Below are 24,820 nucleotides of genomic sequence, written 5' to 3'. Positions count from 1 at the left end.
TTTCTTTCAGGGCTGCATCGCTTCCTCAATGGTCCTTGTTTTTCTGCTGCTTCACAGTTGGATTGTTTTTTTTTTTTTTTTCGCTCACTCAGAATCTGTTCTCCTGTTCTGTACATACTGACAGCTCAGCTAGATGAATACCCATCCTCTCCGTAGGCATTCAGCCTCCAGTGAGGCATCTCTGCCTACACAATCTGGTTTCTGCCTTCTCTTGAATGTGACTAGTGTTTAAGGGCTTTACTTTTTTTTTCATGCTCCCTTAGTCCAAAATAAGTATAACTAATACTGATTGATAGCAACTAATTGTACCCACCATTTTTAGAAAATATTTTTTTCACCTAATTTCTAGCATAAACCATAGCATGACTTTAGTTGCAATTTGACTGAAACCATTCCTGAGGTGTTGGAAGAATTACGCTGGCTCTTCTTCACTGGTGGAGACGATACGCAGTGAACATTGGTACAGCAGTAATTTGTTGCAAGGTCTGTAGGCAATGCTAGGGAGTTAGTATCTGGCTGAACAGGCTGACATTTCGTGCAAGCCAGGATGCGAGTTTACTAGAACAGTGTTTATCATCCAGTCCTGTATTTCAGTAAACTTAGGATCACTTACTTCCCTGTTCCTTTTGTTATTAGTCCCAGTTTAGAAGAAGGATATGTAGAGGCAGGGCTTTGTGATCTGTGCTCGCTTCATGACAGCCGTCTTCAGTGATAGCAGTCTGCGGCAACATAGTTGGTTCAGGGGTGATTAATTGTACAATACTGTTTTTTAACTTAGGTTAGATAGCTTTAAAAAAAGAGAATAAAGAAAAAACACACCTTGATAATCATCACAGCAGCAAATAAAGTACAATAGCTTTTGGAGGATTTAGTAAATGGAATATATATGCATTGCTTGGCTACATGATTTAGACAAGAACATATGACAGTGCCTGTATCAGACGTGCAAACAAGGGTGCTCAGTAGGAGTTTTCTTTTGATAAATATGTTCATTGTATGAATCACTTTATTGGGTTTGAAAAAAGAAACCAGTTTTTAAAGCCATTTTCCTCCTGTATTACAGATTAGAATGTCTCTTATGATGGCATTACCACAGAATCATAGAATGGTCCCAGTTGGAAGGGACCTTAAAGATCACCTCATTCCAACCCCCTGCCATAGGCAGGGACACCTCCCACTAGATCAGGTAGTCCAGGGCCTCATCCAACCTGGCCTTGAGCACCTCCAGGGATGCGGCATCTACAGCTTCTCTGGGCAGCCTGTGCCAGGGCCTCAGCACCCTATGCATGAAGAATTTCCTCCTAACCTCTAATCTAAATCCCCCCTCTTTTAGTTAAAAACCATCCCCCTTTGTCCTATCATTATCTGACCAAGCAAAAAGTAACTGCTCTTCATGTTTTTTATAAGCCCCCTTTAAGTATTGAAAGGCTGCAATAAGGTCACCCCAGAGCTTTCTCAAGGCTGAACATCCCCAGCTCTCTCAGCCTTTCTTTATAGGAAAGGTGCTCCAGCCCTCTGAATTGTCTTCCTGACTCTCCTCTGCACCCACTCTAACAGCTCCACATCCTTCTTGTGCTGGGGGCCCCGGACCTGGATGCAGTACTCCAAGTGGGGCCTCACAAGGGCAGAGCAGAGGGGGACAATCACCTCCCTCAACCTGCTATGTTATGTTGAGCAATAGTTGTGATTACTGCAAATTCGCAATCCCAAAGCAGAATAAATTAACCTTTCACAAGATAAAATGAGCTTAGGGATATGGTTTAGTGGGGACTGTTAGTGTTAGGTCAGAGGTTGGACTTGATGATCTTGAGGTCTCTTCCAACCTAGAAAATTCTGTGATTCTGATATGTCAGAGAGAGAGACCATTGCTTTCTCAACAGCCTAAATATCCTGGTGTTTATAGCAGGAGAGAAACTTCAGAGGTGTTCTCTCTGAAAAACTGAGGAGCTTCTGCGACAGATAAATTGTGATGTAGAGGAAACAGCAGCTGTTGACCTTTGAGATATTAGACTTGGCACAAGTATTCCTGAGGGACATGCTTATGGCTTTCTTACTGGCACGTCACCACGAGACTCTCTTTCCTTACTGTCACTGAACGTGAGCCTCTAGCAAAGCTGGGCTGTGTGTTGTAGGGCATGGTTGTATGTGTGGTTGGGTTTTTGTGGTCAAGGGAAAATAAGGGCATTTCAGGTCACCTCAACTTTAACACTGCTTCTGTAACTGACTTGCAGTCTGGATTTAGGCAGATCACTTTGGAGTAATTGGGTATAGCTCTTAATTAGTGTGGCTGCACTAGGTCCTGTGCTCAGAGAGACCCTCACCACTCTTCTGTCATCCACTCTGCCAGATGGCTCTAGTTGCCTTCAGTACCACACTCTGCCTCACTCTATCTTGGTCTAAAATTGCCATCTGTATCATTAATCCATGGGATAGTGGCAGTGACCTACCTTGTAATGGCATGAAGTGAGAACGACCAAGCTCTGAGCACAGAGTGCTATCATGGCTCTCATTACTGTTCCCTTAGGAGAAATCTGTAGTGGGCAAAGCCATTGCTGCTTCCAGAGAGGCTGGAGGAGTTTCACAGGTGAGTTGTTTTGGCTCCCTTTGAGCCCTAATTCTTCCTTATCTATTGAGAACTTTCATATAATGAGTCTCATGTGCACAGGTAATGTCTGAACTTCTTAAGCTAAATCTGAAATCGTGGAACTTGTGTAATGGCACATGTGAACCAGAGTCAGTAAAACTGGGCAAGTTCTAAAACGTGCCAGAAATTTTCTTAGAGCAATTTATAATCCAGGGGAGCTTTATACGTGGAAAAAATATGATTGTCAGTATCAGGAAATATGTAGAATAACCAAACATGACTTACTCCTGTCATTATCAAGGTTATTCATATGGTAATCTTTTCTCAGGCATTTAGACAGAAGCTGGTGTAATGATTTTTCAGTAATAATAAAATTCAAATTTGGTTCCTTTATTTCATTGCATTTCTTTCAGGTATCTTTTTTCTTGTCATTTATCACTGGGTTTTGTTTTTGTTGTGGCACCCTGATGTACTTAGAACTTTCTTTTGAGGCTTGAGAACAGATTTCCAATTTGGAGTTTGTTTATTATTCAGGTCATGATGTGCTGATGGTCGCTACTTGTTGCACGCCAAGTTGAGAGGAAAAAACATGAGCTCTCACTCATTTGGAAATGTGCCCAAGGCAGCAATCAGTCTGCAGTTCATGCTATTAGAGTTGTTTTGTCTGTAGAGGTTTGCCAAACAGACGTGGTCAAGATAAAATTACGTATTTTTCCTTGAGACTTTGATGCAGTTTATGAAACTTGATTTGTTACAACCAAAGTCAAAGTCATTTCTTCCTTGCTGTCCCTGTGGCTTAATTTCTTTTTCTGCTACCTGTAACATAACTTGTTTATTTTTTTTTTCCCTTCCACGGTCTCCTACAATGCCTGAATGCAAACTACAGTAACCAGTTATTGTTTAGGTCCTTGGGATTGTACGGGAATGTATAAGCAAGAAAAATTGTATCATGTATGGACCACAAGATTTTTTAATGCTGCTGCCATGTAAGGCAATATGCTTAGTCTTTATAAATTTAGATGAAACTTGCTATAGATACTAAATTTTCAAAGCAAAACCTGAATTTAATCATCTCAGATTTTTATTCTATTTTGTTTGTTTCTGTTTTCCCATCTAACTGTACTCCAGTGAGCTCTGGGTAGTGGTGATAAAGCCTGCTGCTGTATGCATCATATGTATGTAACTTGAAGCAGTTGAAGAAATGATCCTTAGTGCTTAAAATGATTAAATGTGCTAAGCTGTTTCTGTTGAATGCAGTTGAAATGTACTGAGAATCAGTGTCCGAGTTTGCTGTCTCACTGTGTGAGCAGTTACTTTATTTTGATAGTGTTTCCATAAATATACCATGTAATCGTAGCTAATTTTAAAGTATCTTAGTGGTGTCATTAGCTGCTACTACTGTTAGTGTTTGTATTCATATAGTGATAAAAGTTCCAATTAAAGTGAAGGCTCAGTGTACAAGGTGCCAGGTATGAGACTCCTGATAATTAAGAAGATAATCACATAACTTGCTCAGATATTATATTGTTGGCTTAGCAAAGAAATGGAGAAGGATGTTTCCTTTTATCTGTTGCTAAAGCAAAGGTATACAAAAGGAGAGACAAGTAACTGTGTCACGAGAAGAAATGGCTAGAAACTGAATTTACAGACATCAGAAACGAGAGGTTTCTAGTTATCAAAGCAGTCTATCGTTTTAAAACGAACGTTCATCAGTATTAGAAAGGGATTATGTGAAGTCATCAATAAAAGCATCAGGAGGACTACACGGCCAAGAAGTTTTATTCCAACTCTGTGATATTTGGAGAACTGGAAATAAGTGTCACCCATTTGTCACTCAGACTTGCATACCCCACTATGAAACTGTTAAGCAAAAAAGGGAAACTTGAAGCAGAGATTTAAGCCTATTAGAGTTTTGTGACCTTGTGATCAAAGCACTGCACTGGAATTGATGGTAAGGATCATTGGGATCAGCACATATAACATCTAGCTTTGTGTCATATTTACTGTGTAGTAGTCAAGCACCTTCACGAATTTTTGAATCACAAACTTTTGACAAAAATCCAATAAATTAGTTCACTTTATTTTTTCCAATTCAGCACCAAAAACTTAATCCACATAACACAAATTGAGAAGTAACAAAATCTAAACTGATGTGAATTCCATTTACGTACAGAGGTGTGTTGCTGGCCTCAGAATACTTTGATCCAAGAAATGTGTTTCCACCTCCTTTTGTTTGAGCTGTACAGCACAAACTTTTGCTTTAACTGTAGCTCACTTAAGTAAAGAAGGACCCATTTGTTCCCGATCTAGGCTCCAAAATCCATAGCTCCAGGAATAGCTATTGATGTTTGGGCAGTCTAACGGATAGGGAGAAAAAACTTTAAAATTATCTTGTAGAGTGCTCTCACCATTGTTTATGTAGTGGGTGCTGATGCTAAGGAGACTACTCAGATTTATCTGTATTGTCAAATGGATCGCCTAAAGAAACTTTACCTCTAGTAGTTCTGCAAATTGGAGTAACTGAATGCACAGTGGCATTGGTAGCATGCTGGCTAAAGCTCCTTGTTTCATAATGGGTTGGCCTGGGACATTTCACTGGGAATGATTTTGGAAAGCGAAGAACAGTAAAAATAATTTGAGGTGAAATTGTATCTTCTACATGTAATCTGCATGGGATTTAGCTGCATATTATTCACAATTCTGTTACAAGTGTTTAGGTAAGGTGGTGGGGTTAGAGCTTTCTTCTGAAAGCTGAGAGAGTGCAAAATGCTCTATGTGGTATATTTTTTTCACCCTAATTTGCATGCTCAGAGTGCCTCTGCTCTGAAAATCTTTGACACAATAATCTACTCAGGCTGCGTTTCCTTGCTTCCAGACTGCTTGTCTAAAGTCTGTGATAACCCTGCTAAGTCAACACAGTCATAGAATCATTAAGGTTGGAAAGACCTCCAAGATCATCCTGTCCAACTGTCCCCCTACCACCGTTACCCACAAAACCATGTCCCTAAGCACCATGTCCTTAAACACCCCCAGGGATGGTGACTCCACCACCTTCTTGGGCAACCTGTTCCAATGCCTGACTGCTCTTCCTGAGAAGATATTTTTTCCTAATATCCAGCCTGAATCTCCCCTGGCACAACTTGAGGCCATTCCCTCTGGTCCTGTCACTAGTTATCTGTGAGAAGAGGTTGACCCCCAGCTCGGGGGCACACTGCTGGCTCATGTTCAGGTGAGCATGAACCAACACCCCCAGATCCTTTTCCTCTGCACAGCTTTCCAGCCACTCTGCCCCAAGCCTGTAGTGCTGCACGGGGATGTTGTGACCAAAGTGCAGGACCCAGCACTTAGCCATGTTGAACCTCATCCCATTGGCCTCTGCCCATAAAGTGTCTGGAATTGGGGCTAGGGGCAGTCATTTCTCATGCTGTGACGTGAGGGTTTCTGTGGTTCTGAAATGAGGGGGTGCCTGGTAAAAACCCAGGAGTAAAACCAAACAGAACAAATCCAACCCCAGCCAGATATTCTAGACTGAAGTTTTGCTGTCTGGTATTGAGTGGATTTAGAAAGTATGTTTGTCCCAAGCCAGAAGGGTTAAAAAAAAAAAAAAAAAAAAAAAAAAAAAAAAAAAAGGCAAATCTATGCTAAAATAATGGTATAATTCTCCCACATACCTGCACAGCTGAAACAGTTCAATTTCTTGCCTTCTTTCATGACTTTTTCCCTTGACATTTTTTTTTTAAAAAAAAGTTCTACTGGCATCTGTGTGCATTAAAAGCAAAATAAACTGTTTTCTTTTTTCATTTCCTGTCATTTCATGCTTCCGTTAGGTTTTTTTCAGGAGAAAGGAGAGGCCAGTACTCAGTTGTTTAGGAAAAGATGACTTAATTGGTCTCATGAGGAGAGTGAGATAGCAAGGTCAGCCTCTCCTCCCATCACCTGGAGTTCCTGAGACCCTAAATGTCAGATTATTGTTTTTCTCTTAGCTCTCCTCTGTGCTTAGTTTTGTGGTTTTTTTAAGAGCACCCAAAATCAATTCAGTCTGAGGCAAGGAAAGGCATCTGCCCATACTGCACGAATGAACCTGGGGAGGAACAACCCCAGGCCGCAGTATATGCTGGGGGCCACCCAGCAGCTCTGCAGAAAAGGCCCTAGAAGTCCTGGGGGACGCCAAGCTGAAAGTGAGTCAGCACTGTGCCATTGCTGCAGAAAAAGCTAACAGTATTCTTGGCTTGCGTTAGGCACAGTATTGCAAGTACATGAAGAGAGGCAGTCCTCCTGCTTTACTCAGCACTGGTGAGGCCACACCTGGAGTTCTGTGTCTGGTTCTGGGCCCCAGTACAAGAGAGACGTGGATGTACTGGGAACAGTTCAGTGAAGGGCTGCCAAGATGATCAGGGGTCTGGGGCATCTCACCTGTGAGAAGCTGAGTTGGGACTGTTCAGCCTGGAGAAGAGGAGGGATCTTATCACTGTCTATAAATAACTGAAGGGAGGGTGCAATGAAGATGGAGCCGGGCTCTTTTCAGTGGTGCCCAGTGCCAGGACAAGAGGCAGTGGGCATAAACTGGAATGCTTCAGAAAATGAATATGGACCAATGAATTCTCTCTATTAGCTGTCAAGCTGTTGTGTGACTTTCAGACTTCTGAAGTTTTTAGTTCTTCATTGCAGCTCTTATTTGCTGATGGGCCTTTACCCATCCAATAACTTTGTGGTTCTGAATAGAATAATCATGCTGGAGCTACGTAATGATCTACTTCCTGCAGAAAATGCTTCAAGAGTCAATGTATTTAAATATTGTTCTGTCCTTTGGACCTAACAATGTTTAGGGTAAGGAGAAGCCTCGATAAAATACCTGTTCTTGTACACCAACATGAAATTTAGCCAAAAAATATATATGCTAATTGGGTGAGAGACAGTAAAGCCTCTCAAAAAGCACATTAAAATAACCAAGTTTGAGTTTTAGTATTTTCAAGTACTTAAATACCATGGCAACAAGAGCTTCAGTACTTGAGGTGATTAGGGACAGAACTCCCACTCTTTCCTAGATGGAGGCAATAGTCCTCTGAGAGTTTTGTAGTGTTCTGCAAATCTGAGGCAGTCATGGGTGCTTGTAACAGGAGAATTTCTCTCCCTGGGCCTGACCTTCCCATGGGCTTGACCTTCCCATTTATTAGCTGACGGTCAGAGTCCTTGGCAGTGTCCCATCCTCTCTAGCAGACTCCCTGATCCGTGTGGGGTACATCCCATTGAATAAAGTTGCTGTGGAAGTGTTTGCTTGGCTACCGCAAAACCATGCTTAACTCCAGGCAAGATATGAGACATCGTTTTTTAAACTTAAAATCTGACATTCCAGTCCAGCAGCACAGTTGAAAGTGCAGCTAGCTGAGAGGGCATCTTTTCATGCCCAGACTGAGATGAGAGTCATGGGCAATCCATCCCAGTTCCAGAACTGGATACATACATTTTATTGATAATGAGGTGTGCGGCATATTGCTAGCACATTTGCTAGCACTTAAGAAGGATCAGACATAAGTGGCAAGCCGAACAAGGACATGACAACACATTGGAATTGAGGCTACAGTGCATCATAACCAAAATTCACTGGACTGGGGGGAATTTCCTGATAACCTCTCTTACTGGGTTTCTGAGAGACATAGATCCCTGAGTAAGGAACTGTTGTTTTTGATGACTGACTGTTATTGATATTTGGATATTTGAAGATCCTCGGAAGCTTTAATCAAGGAGTTGTTCAACTGTAGCCTTCCTCTAGTCACAGGTGACGTAAGAGTGGCAGCATTTTGACAGTACTGTGCCTGTGATAAATAAAGTGTCTTAATATTCTGTATTGTTAAAATAGTAGCACTGGTTTCTCCCCTTTAATTTTCTAAAAAGCATTATTTAATCCTTTCTTAACAGCATTTGAAAAGAAAGTACAAAGGAAGAATTTCCCTCTATTGGCTTATCTTCACTGTGCCTCTCTCCCAATCTGCTTCCTCCCTATAATCACCAAGTGAAGATGAGTAGCCTGCTGTGAATATGACGTCTCTGACTAGCGTCATTGCCTCCAACCAGTCTGAGTGGGTGTCCTTCGCAGATGAGCTGCTCCTTCCGGTTAAGCCACGAGGTAAGGTACTTCTGATTTTCTTTGAATTGTTTAAGACTTTTTGTTTGAATTATACTATCATATACATAGCATAGTGTATTATCATACCATTTAGGATCATAGAGCTTGTCTTCTAAGTGGAAGTGATATGTGTAAAGGTTGAATTATGTCCTGTTACCCTGACGTAATATGAGAATTGGGGCCAAAAATGTAAAGCACTTTCCTAGTTCTTAGCACAGATCTATTATAGGGTTTGGGTCTGTCCTTGGAGATACAAGGCAATATCCAATTGACCATGAAGGAAATCTCCCCTATTACAATTAAGTGCAAATCTATGCCCAGTGTTAGGTTAAAAACTATATTAGGTGAAGGAAAATTTTCCACATACATTCAAAGGCAAGTTTTAGAGATTTCAATAAAAAACAATGAAGTAATGGTCATTCCTACCAATACTTCTGTTTTATTTTTCTCTATTTTAGGTAGCACTGAGGAGCCTCTGGAAAAATGTTTTTCTTCTTCAGACACCTCCTCAGAAGAGAGCCATAATGTGGATGGAGAATTTCAGGACCTCTCCCACACAGGAGGTGATGCAGGTGACAAGCTCAAGGAGGATTCTACCGTGCTTGGGAACCATGTGTGTCCCAGAGCTGATCTGTCATCATCTATCAGAGCTTGGGTTCAGTTTGAAGATGCACCATGGACCAGTGCTTCAACCACTCATCCACAAGCAGGTGAGGCACATGCATGAAAATGTCCATTCCAGTAGCTTAACAAAATACAGTGAGAGCCTACCAGATTTTTACCTTGCTCTTTGATTTCTCAGAGGTTGAATTTTGGTTACTTTGCACTGTATTTTAACACAACTAATGTTAGAGTTTGAGAATGGATTGTAACATAGTTCTGGATTGATCTAGCAATATAGACACAGTGTCTTTTCTTCATGGAAAAAATGAAAAGCTTTTGTGATTCATTCACCCTATATCTTGACCTTGGAGACTGCTGACATGCATTCTTGGGGAAACAATGCAGTGGTATTTGTAGTAGTGTTGTTTGTTATGTACAGGTATGAACAGCCATCTGAAAAGTTTAAGCTGTGTTTGCCCCTGTAATCTGGAACTGAAAGAATGTTGATTCCTGTCTGTGTTTGATATTGTTATCTGCTCATAATCCCCACACTGCTTTTGCCAGAAGCTTAAAAAGACCAACTGCTAGTGTGCCGGTTCCATCAGTGCTTTTTGCTGTCTTCTGATGCTCGAGCACCTTGAGATTTACAAAGACAACAGAAGTTGATCCTATCTCCAGGACTGCATATGTTTTTGATCCGATGTAAAAGTTCCTTCTGACATGCTTCAAACATGCATGCAAAGCTTCTGGCTTACCTCCTCAGCTTGCATTAACTCATTCAGCTATACAAGCTTCTAGCTTTTCTGTATGAACATGCTTCTGTCCCTTCTCATAGGAGACTGCAGAGTAATTGCCCAAAGAAAACATTTAGTTCACTTTTTCATGCCTAAATTGAGATACTCTCTTAATAATACCACTTGGTTACTTCTAGTTATTAAAGTGGTATTAAAAGTCACAGTTTTATTCTGCTCACTGAGTCCATCAAATATTCCCTGCAACGTAAGTAGTGCTTCTGTCAGAAAACTTGGATTAGCAACTTTGAATTGGGCTTTAAGTTTTTTGTTTTCCATCAGGTCTTTTTGTGGGTCCTTCAGGTTAGTCCTCTTGAGACAGGGGTTAGACTTTTGTGCAGGAAAGGTGGGGGAATCATCAGGCAAAATTTTTCTCTTAAGCTCTTCGTAAATCCTATTTACCTTTATGTTTGTTTGTTATTTGCTCTTAGTTGTAAATACTTACTGATCTTGGTGAAAAGAAGGGAAAGAACAGCACTCACAACTGTAAATCTGTAAAACTAAGATGCCTTACCTCTCTATTAGCTAATTTCACAGTTAGGTGAAAACAATACAGACCCTCCTACTTTCTTTTACTCACACAGATACATACAGCCATATTCACAGATACATACATTTTTCAAATGTAGCTGTTGGTTGCTCTTACACCACATTTCCTTCCTAATGTGATGTCCCTGTTGACTGGAAAATCTTAAGTGCACCTTCTTATTAAACAACAACAAAAAAAAACGATTTGATCAGATTAAAGAAAGGTAGCTGGAAAAAAATAAAAAAATAAAAATAAAACTAATTTAATGGTGTATTACTTGATTTCCTGTTCTTAAAGGGATGTGGCTGAGTTTCAAGGTCTGTGCTTAGCAAGCGCAGTGCCTCTTGGTTTGTATTTTCGGTCACAGGATACAGGTCTTAGGCAGAGCTCTTGGAGGAGAAGTGGTGAGAGAAGACTGTTCAAAAACATGGCTGTTTCTAAAGAAGGCACCCATTTTTGCCCTGTGAGGGCTTGGCCTAAGTGATCCATGCCGCTGGAGGGATATTTGCAGTCTTACTTTCAGCATCAGACTGAGATTAATGGAGGAGGATGGTTCCCCTGGCAGGCATATTGTGAGCTTTGCTTTGTTACTCCCTGTAATCCCCGTGTGGGAGGCTGCTTTTCTCTATTTACTATATAGGAAGCCTAGGGAGAATGTTTTCTAAAATGAGGTGATGTGCATAACCTGAGTTTAAAATCCATATTTATGAGCCAGTCCCACTCCTATTCAAGACCCCATCGTTTAACTGGCTGGACCAGCACAGCTGACACCCACCAAAGGGAAGGTGACAGAGCAGGAGAGATGACAGCTCTTTGTTGCTGGCTGTCTACTCTGAGGAGGTTTTGACAGCCAGAAGTAGGATAAACTTCAGACTTGTTCTCAGTTAATTTGCTTCACAGTCACATCTTTTTCTGTGGGCAGCAGCAAAGCCAGAATCTTCCTGCTACAATCGTGATACACTGACATGGTCTGTGGAAAGCCTGCGGTGACAGCAATTGTTCCTTTCCAGTAGCAAACAGCCCACATGAGAACAATAGTGAATAGCCAGTTGGAGGGGAAGAGTAGGAACACCGACTATCAACAGCCAGATTGGTGTGAGAAGGATGGAGATGTTTGAAATCTGTTTCCTGTGTAGGCAGCTGTGAAGAGCGATGTCCTGAAGTCTCAGCATCCCCAGCCGTGTTCCTGTCAGGGCTCCAACACTTAGGAAATCGTCTGTCTGTCTCTCCACACTGAAGCATCTGCACAGCTGACTAGATAATTACCCAGACTGATGGCCAGGCTGTCTGGAAGCATGTTTTGAAAATGGCTTGCAAAATGATTTTTCCAGAGCACCTTGAGAGCATAGAGGGCAGGTTCTAGCAGAGGCAGATGCTATCTTCTTCTAACCCTAGTGTCGTGACACTTCTGCACAGGTTCCTCGGAAAGTGAATCTGTCCAAAAGTGGTCACCATCTGAAAAAATTATTACTTTAAAAAGGCCGCTACCACGTGGTGGCTATCCTGTAGGACATATGTTTAAAAGAAAAGCAAATCTAATGCTGGACCCTTGTTCTGGTTAAAGTGAAAACTTTATTGAGGGAGCAGAAACTAGGGAGACTGATACAAAGAGCTGAAAACGGTCAAAGAACTCAGAAGATGAAGAGGAAGTGTAAAAGCTGAGGTGTAGCAATGAAAAACATACATTGTGAGCCTTAGAGTAGAAATTGCCTTTGTTTAGGACATTCCTGTAAACCTTTCATTCTACCAGCTTCAGCCAAATTAAATGCCTGAAACATTTGAAAAGCAAAATCTCTTACTTTCAAAATATTTCTGCCTTTCAGGTTTATGCTTAGATGGCTGACAGCTGCAAAATCATGTGGCTTTCTCCCTGGGAAGCAGCAGCTCTTGAGTGAGGCCACAGAAATATTTAGCCAAAGAAATGATGCATTGTGATGCCCTCTTCCACATTTCCCTTTTGCTGGAAAAAGAAGAAACCTGATTTTTCTTGTAGTTATTATCTGGCTAGTCAGACTCGTCAAACTGATACTGCAAAAATGAAAACTGGGATTTTAGAAATCACCCAAATGTGCCTATCACAATTGTTACATAATCAGTAAATGATCACAGCCAGCCAGTGACATAACATTTGCATTTGTTATACAATGGGCTTTCAGCTAGCAATCTCATATTCTATCGGTGTTAGCTGCACCCTTGCATTCAATGAGGAATTCAGCAAAGCACCAAAATTAGTGCGAGGCAAGATCTATTACATCATCTGTTCCACCCCCACTCCTTCTTCCCGAGAGCTTTGTCTAGTTTTAAATGGCTCAAGTAACTTGGTCTCATACTGTGTCCCTTGAGAGGCTGTCCCACAGTGAGACAAATCTCCGTTTAACCATTCTGTGCTGTTTTGTCTGAAAATGGAAAGTACGTGCAACATGAGGTCAGCAACTAAAAACTAGACAAACTGTGATGCTGTCCTTAAATCAATAAAATCTGAGGTCCTGTGTGATAGGAAAGAAAACAATGTTTATGTTAACAAGGTTTATGGGAATACAGTGCAGGGATCAAGAAATATGTCTTCAAAACATCTAAAAGGAATGAATGCTTATAAGTAAATCTGCTAATTAAAATCCAAGTATTAAGAACAAATGGATGCAGAAAAATAAAAATGTAAATAGAAGGAAACATTGGAAAACACATAAGGAAACACTTTGGGAAACGAGTTGATTTTTTACTATTCTTTGCATGCTATGGGATTTCCATTTTCGGAACAGTTGTGTGCCTGGTCTTTTAACACAAATTTCTGAGAACTGCTGCAATTGGAAGGCTTTGCCTCTGCACTGGAGATAGAATTCCAAATTTCTAGGGAAAAAAAAAAAAAAAAAAAAAAAAAAAAAAAAAAAAAAACTATATTATTTAGGATTTCTGTTTCAGCACTTCCAGGAGGCTGGAGAGCAGCAGAAACATCTGAAGACAGGCCTTAATGTGCAGATGTTTGCTTCAGCTTGTCTTGCTTTTTGAGATTTTACTCCAGTATAGGGAAAAATATTATAGTTTCAAGTTCAGGAACCTAACAGTGGTAGGTGGAAGTTGACTGTAGTAATGGAAGTTGACTGTAGTAAAGGAATGCCTGTTACAGGAAAAGCTCTCTGTGGTTACTGTTTTCCAAAATAAATGTCACTTTATTTAGAAAAAAAAATGTATTCTTCCAAAGTGGCACAACTTACCTGCAGTGAAATTCATTTGCTTTTATACAGAAGTTATTCTGCAATGATGTTCCAATCAGTGTCACTCATTAGACAACACTTGTGTTTGGAAAGCAGCAAACAAAAAGAATTACTATTATTATATAAGTATATGAATTATTAAATCTTCTGTGTGTCTAAATTAGCCTGTTTATCATATTGCTGACTGACTTTAACAAAAAAAAAAAAAAAAGCACCACTGCAAATTTACAGCTAAGATCTTTTTTATAAAACACACTTAGAAAAAGTGTCTTGTTACTGGTTCACATATGGAGATCAGCATTTAAGCTTGTCTTCTGTGTCCAATTGAGCATTGTCCGTCAAAGCAACTTCAGGTAAAGTTTTAGGGTTTGCTTTTCAGATACCTCACACAATGTTTAACAAAAGGCCTGAGGGGCTGGCAGACTATAATCAGGTACTTGTCATCACTTCTTGACAGGCATCAAGCATGACACAGTGCAGAATTACTGGATGGAGAAGTGGGGCTTTTTAGGTTGTGTTACTATAACACAGTTGTATGTGTGATGTGGTAAGGAGATAGATCTCCTTTCAGCTCCTCATCCTTCAGGATGACTGCTCAGAAGCAGCTCAGTACATAGGCTCACAGCTGTACAAATATAAATAGATTAGTGCTTGCATTACCTGAGGGTAACAGCGCAGCTATATAAAGTAAATTTGCACTTCTTAGCTGGCAAGGCAGGGAGCACTGTTTGCATAGTACCACCTCTGTGCACACAGAAAGGTATGTTTTTCCATAACGAGATGGTGTCCCATCACACTGTTCTGATGGAGAAATCCTCTTCAACATTAATTTGCCATTTTCTTCTGAAGAATTTTTCAGCCTGATAAAGGTTCATTACGTGTTACATGCTGAGACAAGAACCTCTGTATCTCAGGATGTTCTATAAACTCAGATTTGAAGTGCATTGAGATATTTGCTTGTTTAAAAGATAAACATAGATTTACTAATTTAGGAGAAACAGCTATTATGCCAAGGTGAAATTAGAAATTCTTTAGTTCAGGAAGATTTTTTACTGCATCTTTCTTTTCCTCTTTACTAGAGTCTCCCATTTGTTAACTCAAAAGTTAATGTGAGTGATATGGTGGGTAGAGTATACAAGACAAATTCATAGCAGTGCATGTATAAGATTGTTTTATCATCTCTGGATGATGGTTAAGCAGGACTTACTGCTTGACATGTAGGCTCTGGCAAGAAAGTAGAATGGGATTTTTGGCCTAAACTAAGCAGAAATTTTATTCAGTTTATTCAGATTGGGGCACTTCATTCTGCATATTCAGAAACAAAAGGCATTTCTAATTCACATCAATAGGTCATTTTATTTTTATACTCTCCTCCCATATGTAGCTTCCTTAAGATGACTGCTATATTTGAATGGGCACCACAGGTACAGAATGCTTAATGAAATACAATAAAACCACTTTATAAAATCTATGGTGCTATAAGAACTCCACTGTGTCACACAATACAGATACTCAGATCTTGTCAGCAGTGGCAGAAGCATGAAATCTATCTGCTCTGAAAAGGTACTGCTTCTACAATACTTGAACAACAGGAAAACTAATAGCTGCCAGCAGTACGGGATGTAAGGCAGACAGCAGAGTAGTGCTGCTCCCATCCAGTGGAGGCTAACAGTGCCGTGCACTCGTTAAGTTGCTGTGTGTTTGTTATAAAATAACTGTGTTGCTGTGGGTGTTGGAATTAATACTTACAGAGTCTCAGTACAATGGTATAGTGTATCTCTGGAATAGTGATCTTCTGCTCCTGGAGGATTGCCCTGTAAGTCTCTCACTGGTGCTTGTTTGTTTCCTGCACCCAGTGTCTCCATCAAAAGCACCCAGCTGGACCTCCCCCTCCTCCAATTCGTCTGAGAGGCATGCCCATGCATCGGAGAGCAGCTGGACAACCAACTCAGAGGATACCAGCAGCCCCAGCATTGCTCCATCCTACACAGATCTGCAGTCAGTTAATACTGAGGACTTGACTAGTGGTGGAACATCTGCAGCAGATTCAGCTGGTAAGAGGGGGAGCTTCGAGTTTCTGTCTCAATCTTTTTGACATTACTCAAACACTGTGCTCAGAATTGAACTGGAATTGGAAATGCATCTAAATGCAGAACAAACTCAAGGATTAGGCAAATAATGCTTTTTTTTAGGTCCAGTCACCAAGTAATCACACTTGGATTTTGCACACCCATGATATGTGCAGGCTGCCAAAGTAAGAGCCTGTTACCTGTTGTGTACCTGTTGGTGGACTTAGCTCAGTGAAATGCAGCAGTATTTCTTTTGCATACCACATCAGCTTAAGCTCTTGGTATATGAAGAGCTTGCTTTCAGTATATTCTGGGAGAAGTCCAGTGCCCTTCCTGATCTTCTGTGCAGAAATGTTTTTAACTCACCAAAGTGTTCGGGTGAGGCAGGCCCAGGTCTCCACACTTCCCGCAGTTTCAGTGAGTGCCAAAACACGGATCCAGGCTGCTGGATGCACTGTTGTTGTAGAATAATAAAAAGACGGCGTAGGAAATGACAGGTGGTGGTTCAGCAGCAGATTTTGATCCATTAAGGATATTGGCTGACCCTACAGTGATCTGTGCATGCCAGATGATGTCCTGACTGCAGATAAATGCTCTGTGTGGCATTGCAGCTCTTTGCACCTCAGTTGTATTCTAGAACCCCTGAAGCAGGAGAAATACAGCAGAGTGGTGCCATCAGTGTCATGCAGAGCTGGAATGATGAGAACTCCTGCATGATAAAGCAAATTTTCACGGAGCACAAAAAGAGGTCTTCTTGGGCTTGCCATGTCAGAACACAAAAAGGAAATAAATAAGTAGCTCCAAGAGCAGGCAATTCCTGGAGCACCTGCAGTACATTGGAAGCTATCCAGCCCAGTCTGAGGACAGTCAGTGGCTACCCAGTTTGTGACAATTGATTTGCTGGTACCAATAGTTCAGACAAGTAAGGCATTTAATAATGTGTTTTGCTCTTAGGTGGTGAATGTAACAGTGTGTGTAACAGATGTGCTTTGCTGCTCTAAAAAAAATAAACAAAAACAAGAAATCAAATTTTCATCTATTTAGTGATGATCAGGACAATACAAGTAGATCAGGTTTAATATTTTTTCAAGTAAAAAAAAGGTATAGATGAGAAAAGCTTGAAAAAATCTGGTCAGTGGTCAGAGAAAAGTTATTTTAGCAATGGGGAATTTTTACTGCCTGAACACCATAGAAGATAATCTTGGATATGCTGTTTCAAAAATATCACCACCTGTCTTGAATTTATGCTGCATACAAAATGCTTAAGCATCTACTGCCTGTCAAGTTCAGGGCACAGTATTTTGCGAGGGAACAGATGAAAGCCTGAGGTAGGTCTGAATGCAGGAATGTACAGAGCTGAGTTCCAGTAGTGAGAATTGTAGTGTCCGGGGCTGTTAGGCTATAAGCAGGTAAGACTAGCTGGCAATCAACTTTCTCTCAGTTTACACAAGATTTAAGAGCAAAACAGTTCCATGGGCTTGAGCTTTATCTAGCACATGTGTTTATGTAAGATATGACCTCGGAAGATATTCTAGAATGATGGTAGAGACCTCAGCAATCCCAATCAGAGTTGATTACCCTCACTATGGGGGGGGTCACAGAAAGCCTCCTGACTGATGGAGTCAGGATAAGCTCAGTGATTTCCTGTAAAGACAGTGAGGTTTACAGCAGTGAAGGTAAATACAGCATGAGCAGACCTGAAAGCGAAGATTTGCTCTTCAATCAGAGAGCAGTTAGAAGATGCTGTGCTTTATTGCCAGTGCTGGTTTGAACTCCGGCACCAAGAATCCTTTTACGATATCTTTGTTATATGAGGGACCGTTCCAGCCTGCAGCAGCTAGCCAATAAATGTGGGTCAAGTGACAGCAGACTGTCCATGTAACATGAGCACCTTTATACGGTTATAACAACAAAAACTTTACAAGCCAGGGATTGTAAAGTGCTGGGGTTTCACGGTGTTTGTGAAGCTGTGTTTGGTGCTGGTAAAGTGGCCTGTAGCTTCAGAGCTTCCTCCTGTGCATTGCTGTGTTGCTCAGCTTGGATCAAGGAGCATGGACAGAAGCACTTTTGGCATTTGTGCTGTAGTCTGCAAGATAAATAACACAGGACATCTCTGTTACTGATACAATTGAAGTATTTATTCATTCTGAAATGGAAGCCTGTCTCCATTTTCAAAAAAAAAGACCAAATATCTACACATCAGGGGTGCAAGGGAGAGGTTTTCCTTATGATTTGAGATTTGGAAACCCTGAGATCTGTTCAGAAGTTGCACACAACTACCTCACAGATAAATGTTTCACATTAGAACAGTGTGTCCCTTACATAGCTTGGCTTGGATTTCTGCACTTCACTGTTCATCTCTAAAATAATTTTATTTATATAAATTAAAAATAAATATTGACTTATCAAAAAAATAATATATGTAGAATCTATATGTATATACTGCAATAGATAAGATCTATTATACATTAGCACATGTAATATTTAATATAATAATAAAGTCTATATTACATATAATCATGAAATTCATATATAATTATATATATTATATATGGCATATATTACTCTGATTTTCTATGATACATGCATAGAATTATCATATATATTATATAAGTTTACACATATATACACACACATACACACCCTTGTGTAGATGTTTGCTATATATTTTAGGTGTTTTACTGCCAGTTCTGTTGTTGTTTATGCTCTGATTGGTATCTAAGGAGAGCTGCAGCTATGCCAGGTTTGATGTTGACAGTTCAGCATGCTGAGCAGTTGTCCTGTTTGGCATTCTCCTAAAACTCCAGGACTATTGGGGATTGTGAGGGAATCACTCCATTATTGTTTTCTAACATCTGCATGTTTGGAGATAGAAGGTTGCATATGTGACCCCTAATGGCTCAAAATTTAGAAAGTTAATAAATAACACAAGGAATTATCTTTGAGAGCTTTGTTATTTTAAAAGTAAACAGCGTTTTTTGAGGGGATTCTGCTGCTTTCTTTTTAAAACTTGGAGATGACAGCTCTGGAAAGCTTAGCTCCAGCTATATCTTGAAGGTGATGGAGGGCAAGTACTAACTGAAGTTTGAACTTTTCAAACCTTCCCCCTCACCTTTTATGCAGTAGTTTTCATACAAATACTGTTTCTTTGACTTTAGCCTGCCACATACTGAGTCCTGGTATTATGACTGCCAGAATGGTATTCTGTAGGTTTTAAACAAGCAGCTTTGAACAGATTATACAGCTGTGCAGTGTGCTGGCATTGAATGCAAGAAACCGGCTACAAGCATTGTTACAAGCTCTGGAGATACCAAACATTAATAAGCAGACCAGAGGGGAAATAGCATATGCTGACAGTTACAGCCTTCTGCCCAGAACTGCACTTCAGCGATGCTGTGTAAATATTAACCAACTTGTTCTGGTTCCAAGTCCCAGACACAGGACAAATCCTAGGTGGAGAGCCTGCCAAAGTCAGCTGGAGAGAGGAGCATTGAGCACTGCCTTCAGGGAGGAGGGGACTCAGGAATATGATGAGGAAATAGCATCCAGAATGTGTTCTTGCACTTGTTCTGTGCCAGAAGTAGTTTTTTTTTCTTCCTCACATCCAATACTAGCCAGCATCTAGCAATTCAGGAATTTTATAAACTAGTTTTAATCCAATATTCTTCTTAAGATATTTCTAACTACTTTAACATGTGTGAGGTAGAACAGGAAGGCTAGGTCTAGATAATTCAAGCAGTGAAGTTTTGATCCCAAATCAGATCTGTGTACTGGAAATCAGTTCTTCTTAAACACTTCATGAATGATTTAAGGAACCCAAGAATCCCAGTGTTCTCTGCAAAGGTGTTGTTGGAGTCACTGTCCTTGTCCCTCCTTATGGCAGGAAGGAGAGGCACAGGAAAGCCGTCAGGTGAGAGAGGGAAATGTTAGATTGAAGAAAGAATCAGTACAACAAGCCAAAGTATATTTCTATCTATCGTGTTGAGAGAATTATGAAACAGGCTTGGTCTGCAGACATCTTTTAAGATCAGCAGGGAGGACTATAACATTCTGCATATCTCAGGCCAAAGAACCTCACCCAGTCTTTTCTGCACCCAACCCATAACCGCAGTCTGAGATACTGCATATTCTGAGCAAGTATCTCCATAACATTTTTCTGATTAATATCAACTGCAGCAGAGCTTGCCCCTGTTTAGCCATCTACAACCCTTCAAAACTCCAAGAGTTCTCAACATGCAACTTTTTTTTTTTTTTTTAAAGTTTGAAAAAGGATTGTCCTAGTGATAATACTTACAGCAGAATCAAGATGTCAGTGAGCTCAGCTCTGCCAGCCCTTGTGACCTCAGCTGAGGCTAAAAGTAGTCCACTAACCTCAAAAGGATCAGTATCTGCTTCATCTGTCCTCTAAAAAATAACTCTGATTAGTTATCTTCTCTGTTACCCTGCCTTCCAAAGAATGGTGTAAGCTGCTGTGGGACTGTCAGATTCTTGCTTGTTCTTTAGGAATGCTGATGAGTTTCAGGAGGAGAGGATATAATGTTGCTCTCATATGAATAAAGGAGTTCGAAGAAAGCTCAAAAATTTCTGTTCCTACTCATTCCTACTAGGCTGTCTTATCCTGCTTTCTGCTGTGGATTAGTCCAGCCTCGTTTGCATCCCTGGAAGCATCAGGTCTAGGACAGGGAAGAAGCAAAGTAAAAGAGGAGAAAGTGATGGTTTGAAAGAACTGGGTCTGATTTTTATTGTTGTGTAGGAACATTTCAGTTAAAAACATATATATACATACATATATATATATATGTATGTATGTATATATATGTTTAAGAACATATGTATAAAACATATAGATATGGTCATTTTTCTGTTTAATTGTTTTCTTGCCTGTTCACCAGGGTAGAGTCAGTTCTGACTCTACCTGTGCTGTTGGCTCTGTGCTGCAAACAGCCAATGGAGCATCTCCCAACTGAGGCGCTGGGAATCGTTTTTTTTCCCCGTCGCTATTCTGATGCGCAAACCATGGTGACTGTGAATTTGTACCAGAGTTATACTTTGTTAAAAAAGCTCTTAGTGCTGAACCTACATGGTGTTCTTTATGAATGTCACGATTTCCACATGTATTCACTGATATTTTTACAAAGCTGGAGCAAGTGAAAGGGAAGCAGACAGATTTCCAGCCCCAGTCATGGGACTGAGCTGCTGATCTCCCTTTATGTGGGCAATATCCCGAGAGAATAGATGTGGGTAGATGCTTTGTAGCTTATCTCATGCCAGTGAGGCGAGCTAGGTGGTGCGAAGCCCTGTTTGTGGTTGCAGTGCTGCGATTCCTCAGCCCCTGTGTTTACATTGGCTCCAGTTGCTCTCTAATGCTGTGCAGAAAGCCACATGCCTGTGTGATAAGCTGGAGGAGTTCAGAGATTTTGCAGCTGGGCAGGACGTTTCAGTTTGAAGCATAATTGGAGATGGAGTACTTGCATACAGTAGCCATCTGTGCTGAAAGAAGAAAAACTAGGCTTGTTTTGTTCAATCTAAATTACTTCTAAACTTAAAGCCACTGGGAGTGAAGAACACCGAGGCATCTCCCAGCACCAAGCTTTTTGGTACGGTATGGAAGTGGAAAACATCAGTGGCAATCTTCAACAGCATTATCTCACCTTTTGTGTTCAGTTCCTGGCAGTGAGCTGCTGTTCCACTGGCAGAAGCCAAAAATGGTACTGTAGTGATACAGCAGTCATAGAACCATAGAATGGATGGGGTTGGAAAGGGCCTTAGAGATCACCTTGTTCCAACCCCCTGCCATAGGCAGGGATGCCACCCACTAGATCAGGTTGGCCAAAGCCCCATCCAGCCTGGCCTTGAACACCTCCAGGGATGGGGCATCCACAGCTTCTCTTGGCAACCTTCTTCGTGCTGCACAGTGACGTGCCTGGCGCTCCGTGGAGCTGGCTGCACTGCTTCTGCTGTTCTCAGGCAGTAGGTAGCTGGGTTCACAGTGAAGTCACCTACCAGGGAACACACCTTTTACACTGTAAATTCAAAGCAGCAGAAAAATAAGCAAGGCTTCAGCAGTAGTAGTAATTAACTGGAGCTGTAAATTGTTTCATGTGCTCTTAGCTAGAGATGTGCTATCCCAGTTCTGTGTGGAATTTCCTGCCTGAATAAGAAGGGACTGGACAGAAGTGGCAATGTAAAACAGCAGGTGTAAAGGCTGGCTGTAGCATACAACAAGTAAGAATGAGTGATCATTATGCCCAAAGGCATAGATTTGCTTGTTTCTCCCTTACTGTGATATTATCTAAAACAAAGGTTCAAGAGATCACTGGACAGGGTACACACAGCACAGGAATTGGAGAAGTGCTGATGAATGCCTTTAGAGGATCAGTTGCAGAGTCACCTTCTCAGTGTGGAAAAAAATGGGAAGCAGATTTGTTAAAACCGGGAAAAATGTAGGAATTATTTAAATAAAACCTCTAGCTTCTATGTTGACAATTTTTTCTTTTGTGCCCATTTAGAAACTTTTCTTAAGTATTTTTGATGTTCACTTTTATTGGCACTCTTGCCTCCTTTATTCTTTTATTTGGACCCAATGTTAGGGAAAAGAAATGACACTTTCTGATCTTTCAAGCCAGAAATGACCACAGTTGGATGAGAGCACTGTAAGGTGATTGTTGGTGTGTGCCTCTACTTGAACACGTCTGCTTTCTAGCTGGTCTACCGTTGATCAGACCAAATGTGTTGGAGCACAGATATGATATAAATGGTGTAGAATGAGCTTGCTCGTTTGTTATTAGAAGCAATTTGGGATTAATTGTCCTTAGTGTTGTCAGACGAGACTGAAGTCCTCTTGCCTAATCTTAGAACAGATATAAATTGATATTTGCATTATGACTGTGCTTGTTACACAACAATAAGAGGAGATTTCAGGCTACTTTGTTCATTCTGGTTTTGGTCACTAAGACTGAGAATTGTCAACCTGGATTTTGGGACATGGATGCCAGTCCAATATACTGGCATGGCATAATTTTCAAATAGCTGCAGCGCAGTATGCTCCTCTCCAAATCTAACTGTTTAGATTAGTGCATAAAAGGTTAGTAGAGATCCTTTCAGCATACATCCTGTAGCTCAGTGCCCTCATTCACCTTACAGGCTTTGCAGAAGTTACACCATTTAAGTGCAGACTTTACTCAACAATTTACTGAATGGGGTGTATTTTCACAGGTAAATGTTTTCAGAGAGCTTTAAACATTATTCACTTAAGATCATAGGAATGGAAGCTATTTCCCAGGACACCAACTGTAAATGTATTCATGACCACTTCCTATCCACTTGTTCCCATGCCAATATTGCCTTTTAAATAGCATTTTGCCCTCTCCAATGTAAGTCCCTTTAATGTATTTATACAGTGTAATCATATCCCTTGATGTTTTCATTTTGCCATACTGAACAAGACAAGCTCTTTAGTATTTTGGTTCTCTTTTCTCCTGTTTCTCTCTGGTGCTCCTGTTTGAATTAATCTTTCTCAGATGTGGTAATCAAAACTGCACAGACAGAGATCTCACACCATAGCCTGATGTCATGATAATATTTCCCTATCTTCTGGATTTCTCTCCTTGATACACCCCAGGATCTTACTTTCATTTATGCTAGTGCATCAGACAAGTACCCTTTTACTATACTCAGACTGACTTGCTTTATCCTAGATCACTCTCTTTCATATCTAATTAGTGAGTTCCTTCATCTTTGCAAATGTATCTGTCCTTAAATGCCCGAATTACGAACTTTATATTTTTTATTACATTTCATCCCATTTCTGTTGCTCCACTCCTCAAGATGAACTGCTCCTTTCTGTATAATATTTAGAACTTCCTTTATATAACCAGTTCCTTCTAATTGTGTGCATTCAGAAAATACCATTAGCGTGCTCTTTTCTGTACCATTATCATTAATTAAAATGCAGATAAAAGTAGTCTGTTTTAAAGAAATTCTACTTGTAGCTGCTCTAACCTAATATTTCTCTTATTACATAATAGCTATCTTCCTTTTAGATGGGTTCTTATTTTTGTCTTAATACTAGTATTAGTCTCCATTTGAACTCTTTCCCAGGTGGCACTACAGTATGTTTTTCCTAATGCCTATGGATCTATCTTTGGTCTAGAAAATCAGTTATCAAAGAAATCTGTTCTCTGAAGCTGGAACAAACTACTTCTTTTAAAACTAGATTCCATCCCTTTTTTCATCTTCTACTTTTCACTCTTTCATTCCAAAGCCTTGTATAGTATTGCACTCTGATTTTCAGCCTTGTGTTTTCCAAAGTCATTTTTACCCTCTACAAATAGTTAACATGTGTGCTGTTCTGCACTTCTGTGGTACCGTTCCCATCTGAAGTGATTCCTTTACAATCCTTGTGATAGGAGCTGTAATTGCCTATGTCAATTCTTCCAAAGCTTAGGGATGGGGCTTATCAGACCTCCCAATCTGAGTACAGTAACCTCTTCAAAATGATTTCTTACCTCATTAATGTTAATTTCCACTTCCACTCCCTCCTTCTGATTATCTATCCCGCCTCCTGTACTCTTATCACTACATTCTGCATCATCGTTGTTATTAAAGACCGGTGGCAAAGTATTCATTAGCTTTGGGGCAATGTCTAGGTGCGTTAATGTTTAATTATCACCACAGACTCACTTCCTTGCTCTTTATATATACATCTGTGTGGTTTGATTTAGATCCAGTGTGCAACATTACTGCTAAGGATTATTTCTGAGGAAGGTAGGGCCGAATAAGCAGGTAGACTAGTCCTGTATTAGCTCTATTGAGATTTCATCTTTAATAAGAGTTCTAGTTGTATGGGAGAATTTAATGGAGATGCTGACAAAGTAACTCAACTTGGTAACACAAACAACAATATCCC

The 24,820-nt window shown here is 40.5% G+C and overlaps 1 protein-coding gene across 1 annotated transcript in view; it reads left to right on the top strand.

The window, feature by feature from the left end:
• Positions 1–24,820, top strand: part of STON2 (stonin 2) — a 76,062-nt gene that overhangs the window by 8,508 nt on the left and 42,734 nt on the right. Inside the window, exons 2-4 of the mRNA XM_035328730.1 lie at positions 8,501–8,708; positions 9,167–9,418; positions 15,700–15,897. Coding sequence (XP_035184621.1) covers positions 8,621–8,708; positions 9,167–9,418; positions 15,700–15,897 — 538 coding nt within the window. The 5' untranslated portion in view covers positions 8,501–8,620. The remainder of the gene's footprint in view (positions 1–8,500; positions 8,709–9,166; positions 9,419–15,699; positions 15,898–24,820) is intronic.

Source organism: Oxyura jamaicensis, chromosome 5 (genome assembly GCF_011077185.1).
Source record: "Oxyura jamaicensis isolate SHBP4307 breed ruddy duck chromosome 5, BPBGC_Ojam_1.0, whole genome shotgun sequence".
NCBI lineage: Eukaryota > Metazoa > Chordata > Aves > Anseriformes > Anatidae > Oxyura > Oxyura jamaicensis.
Note: the sequence above shows the minus strand (reverse complement) of the source record. Positions and strands in the feature narration are given on the sequence as shown.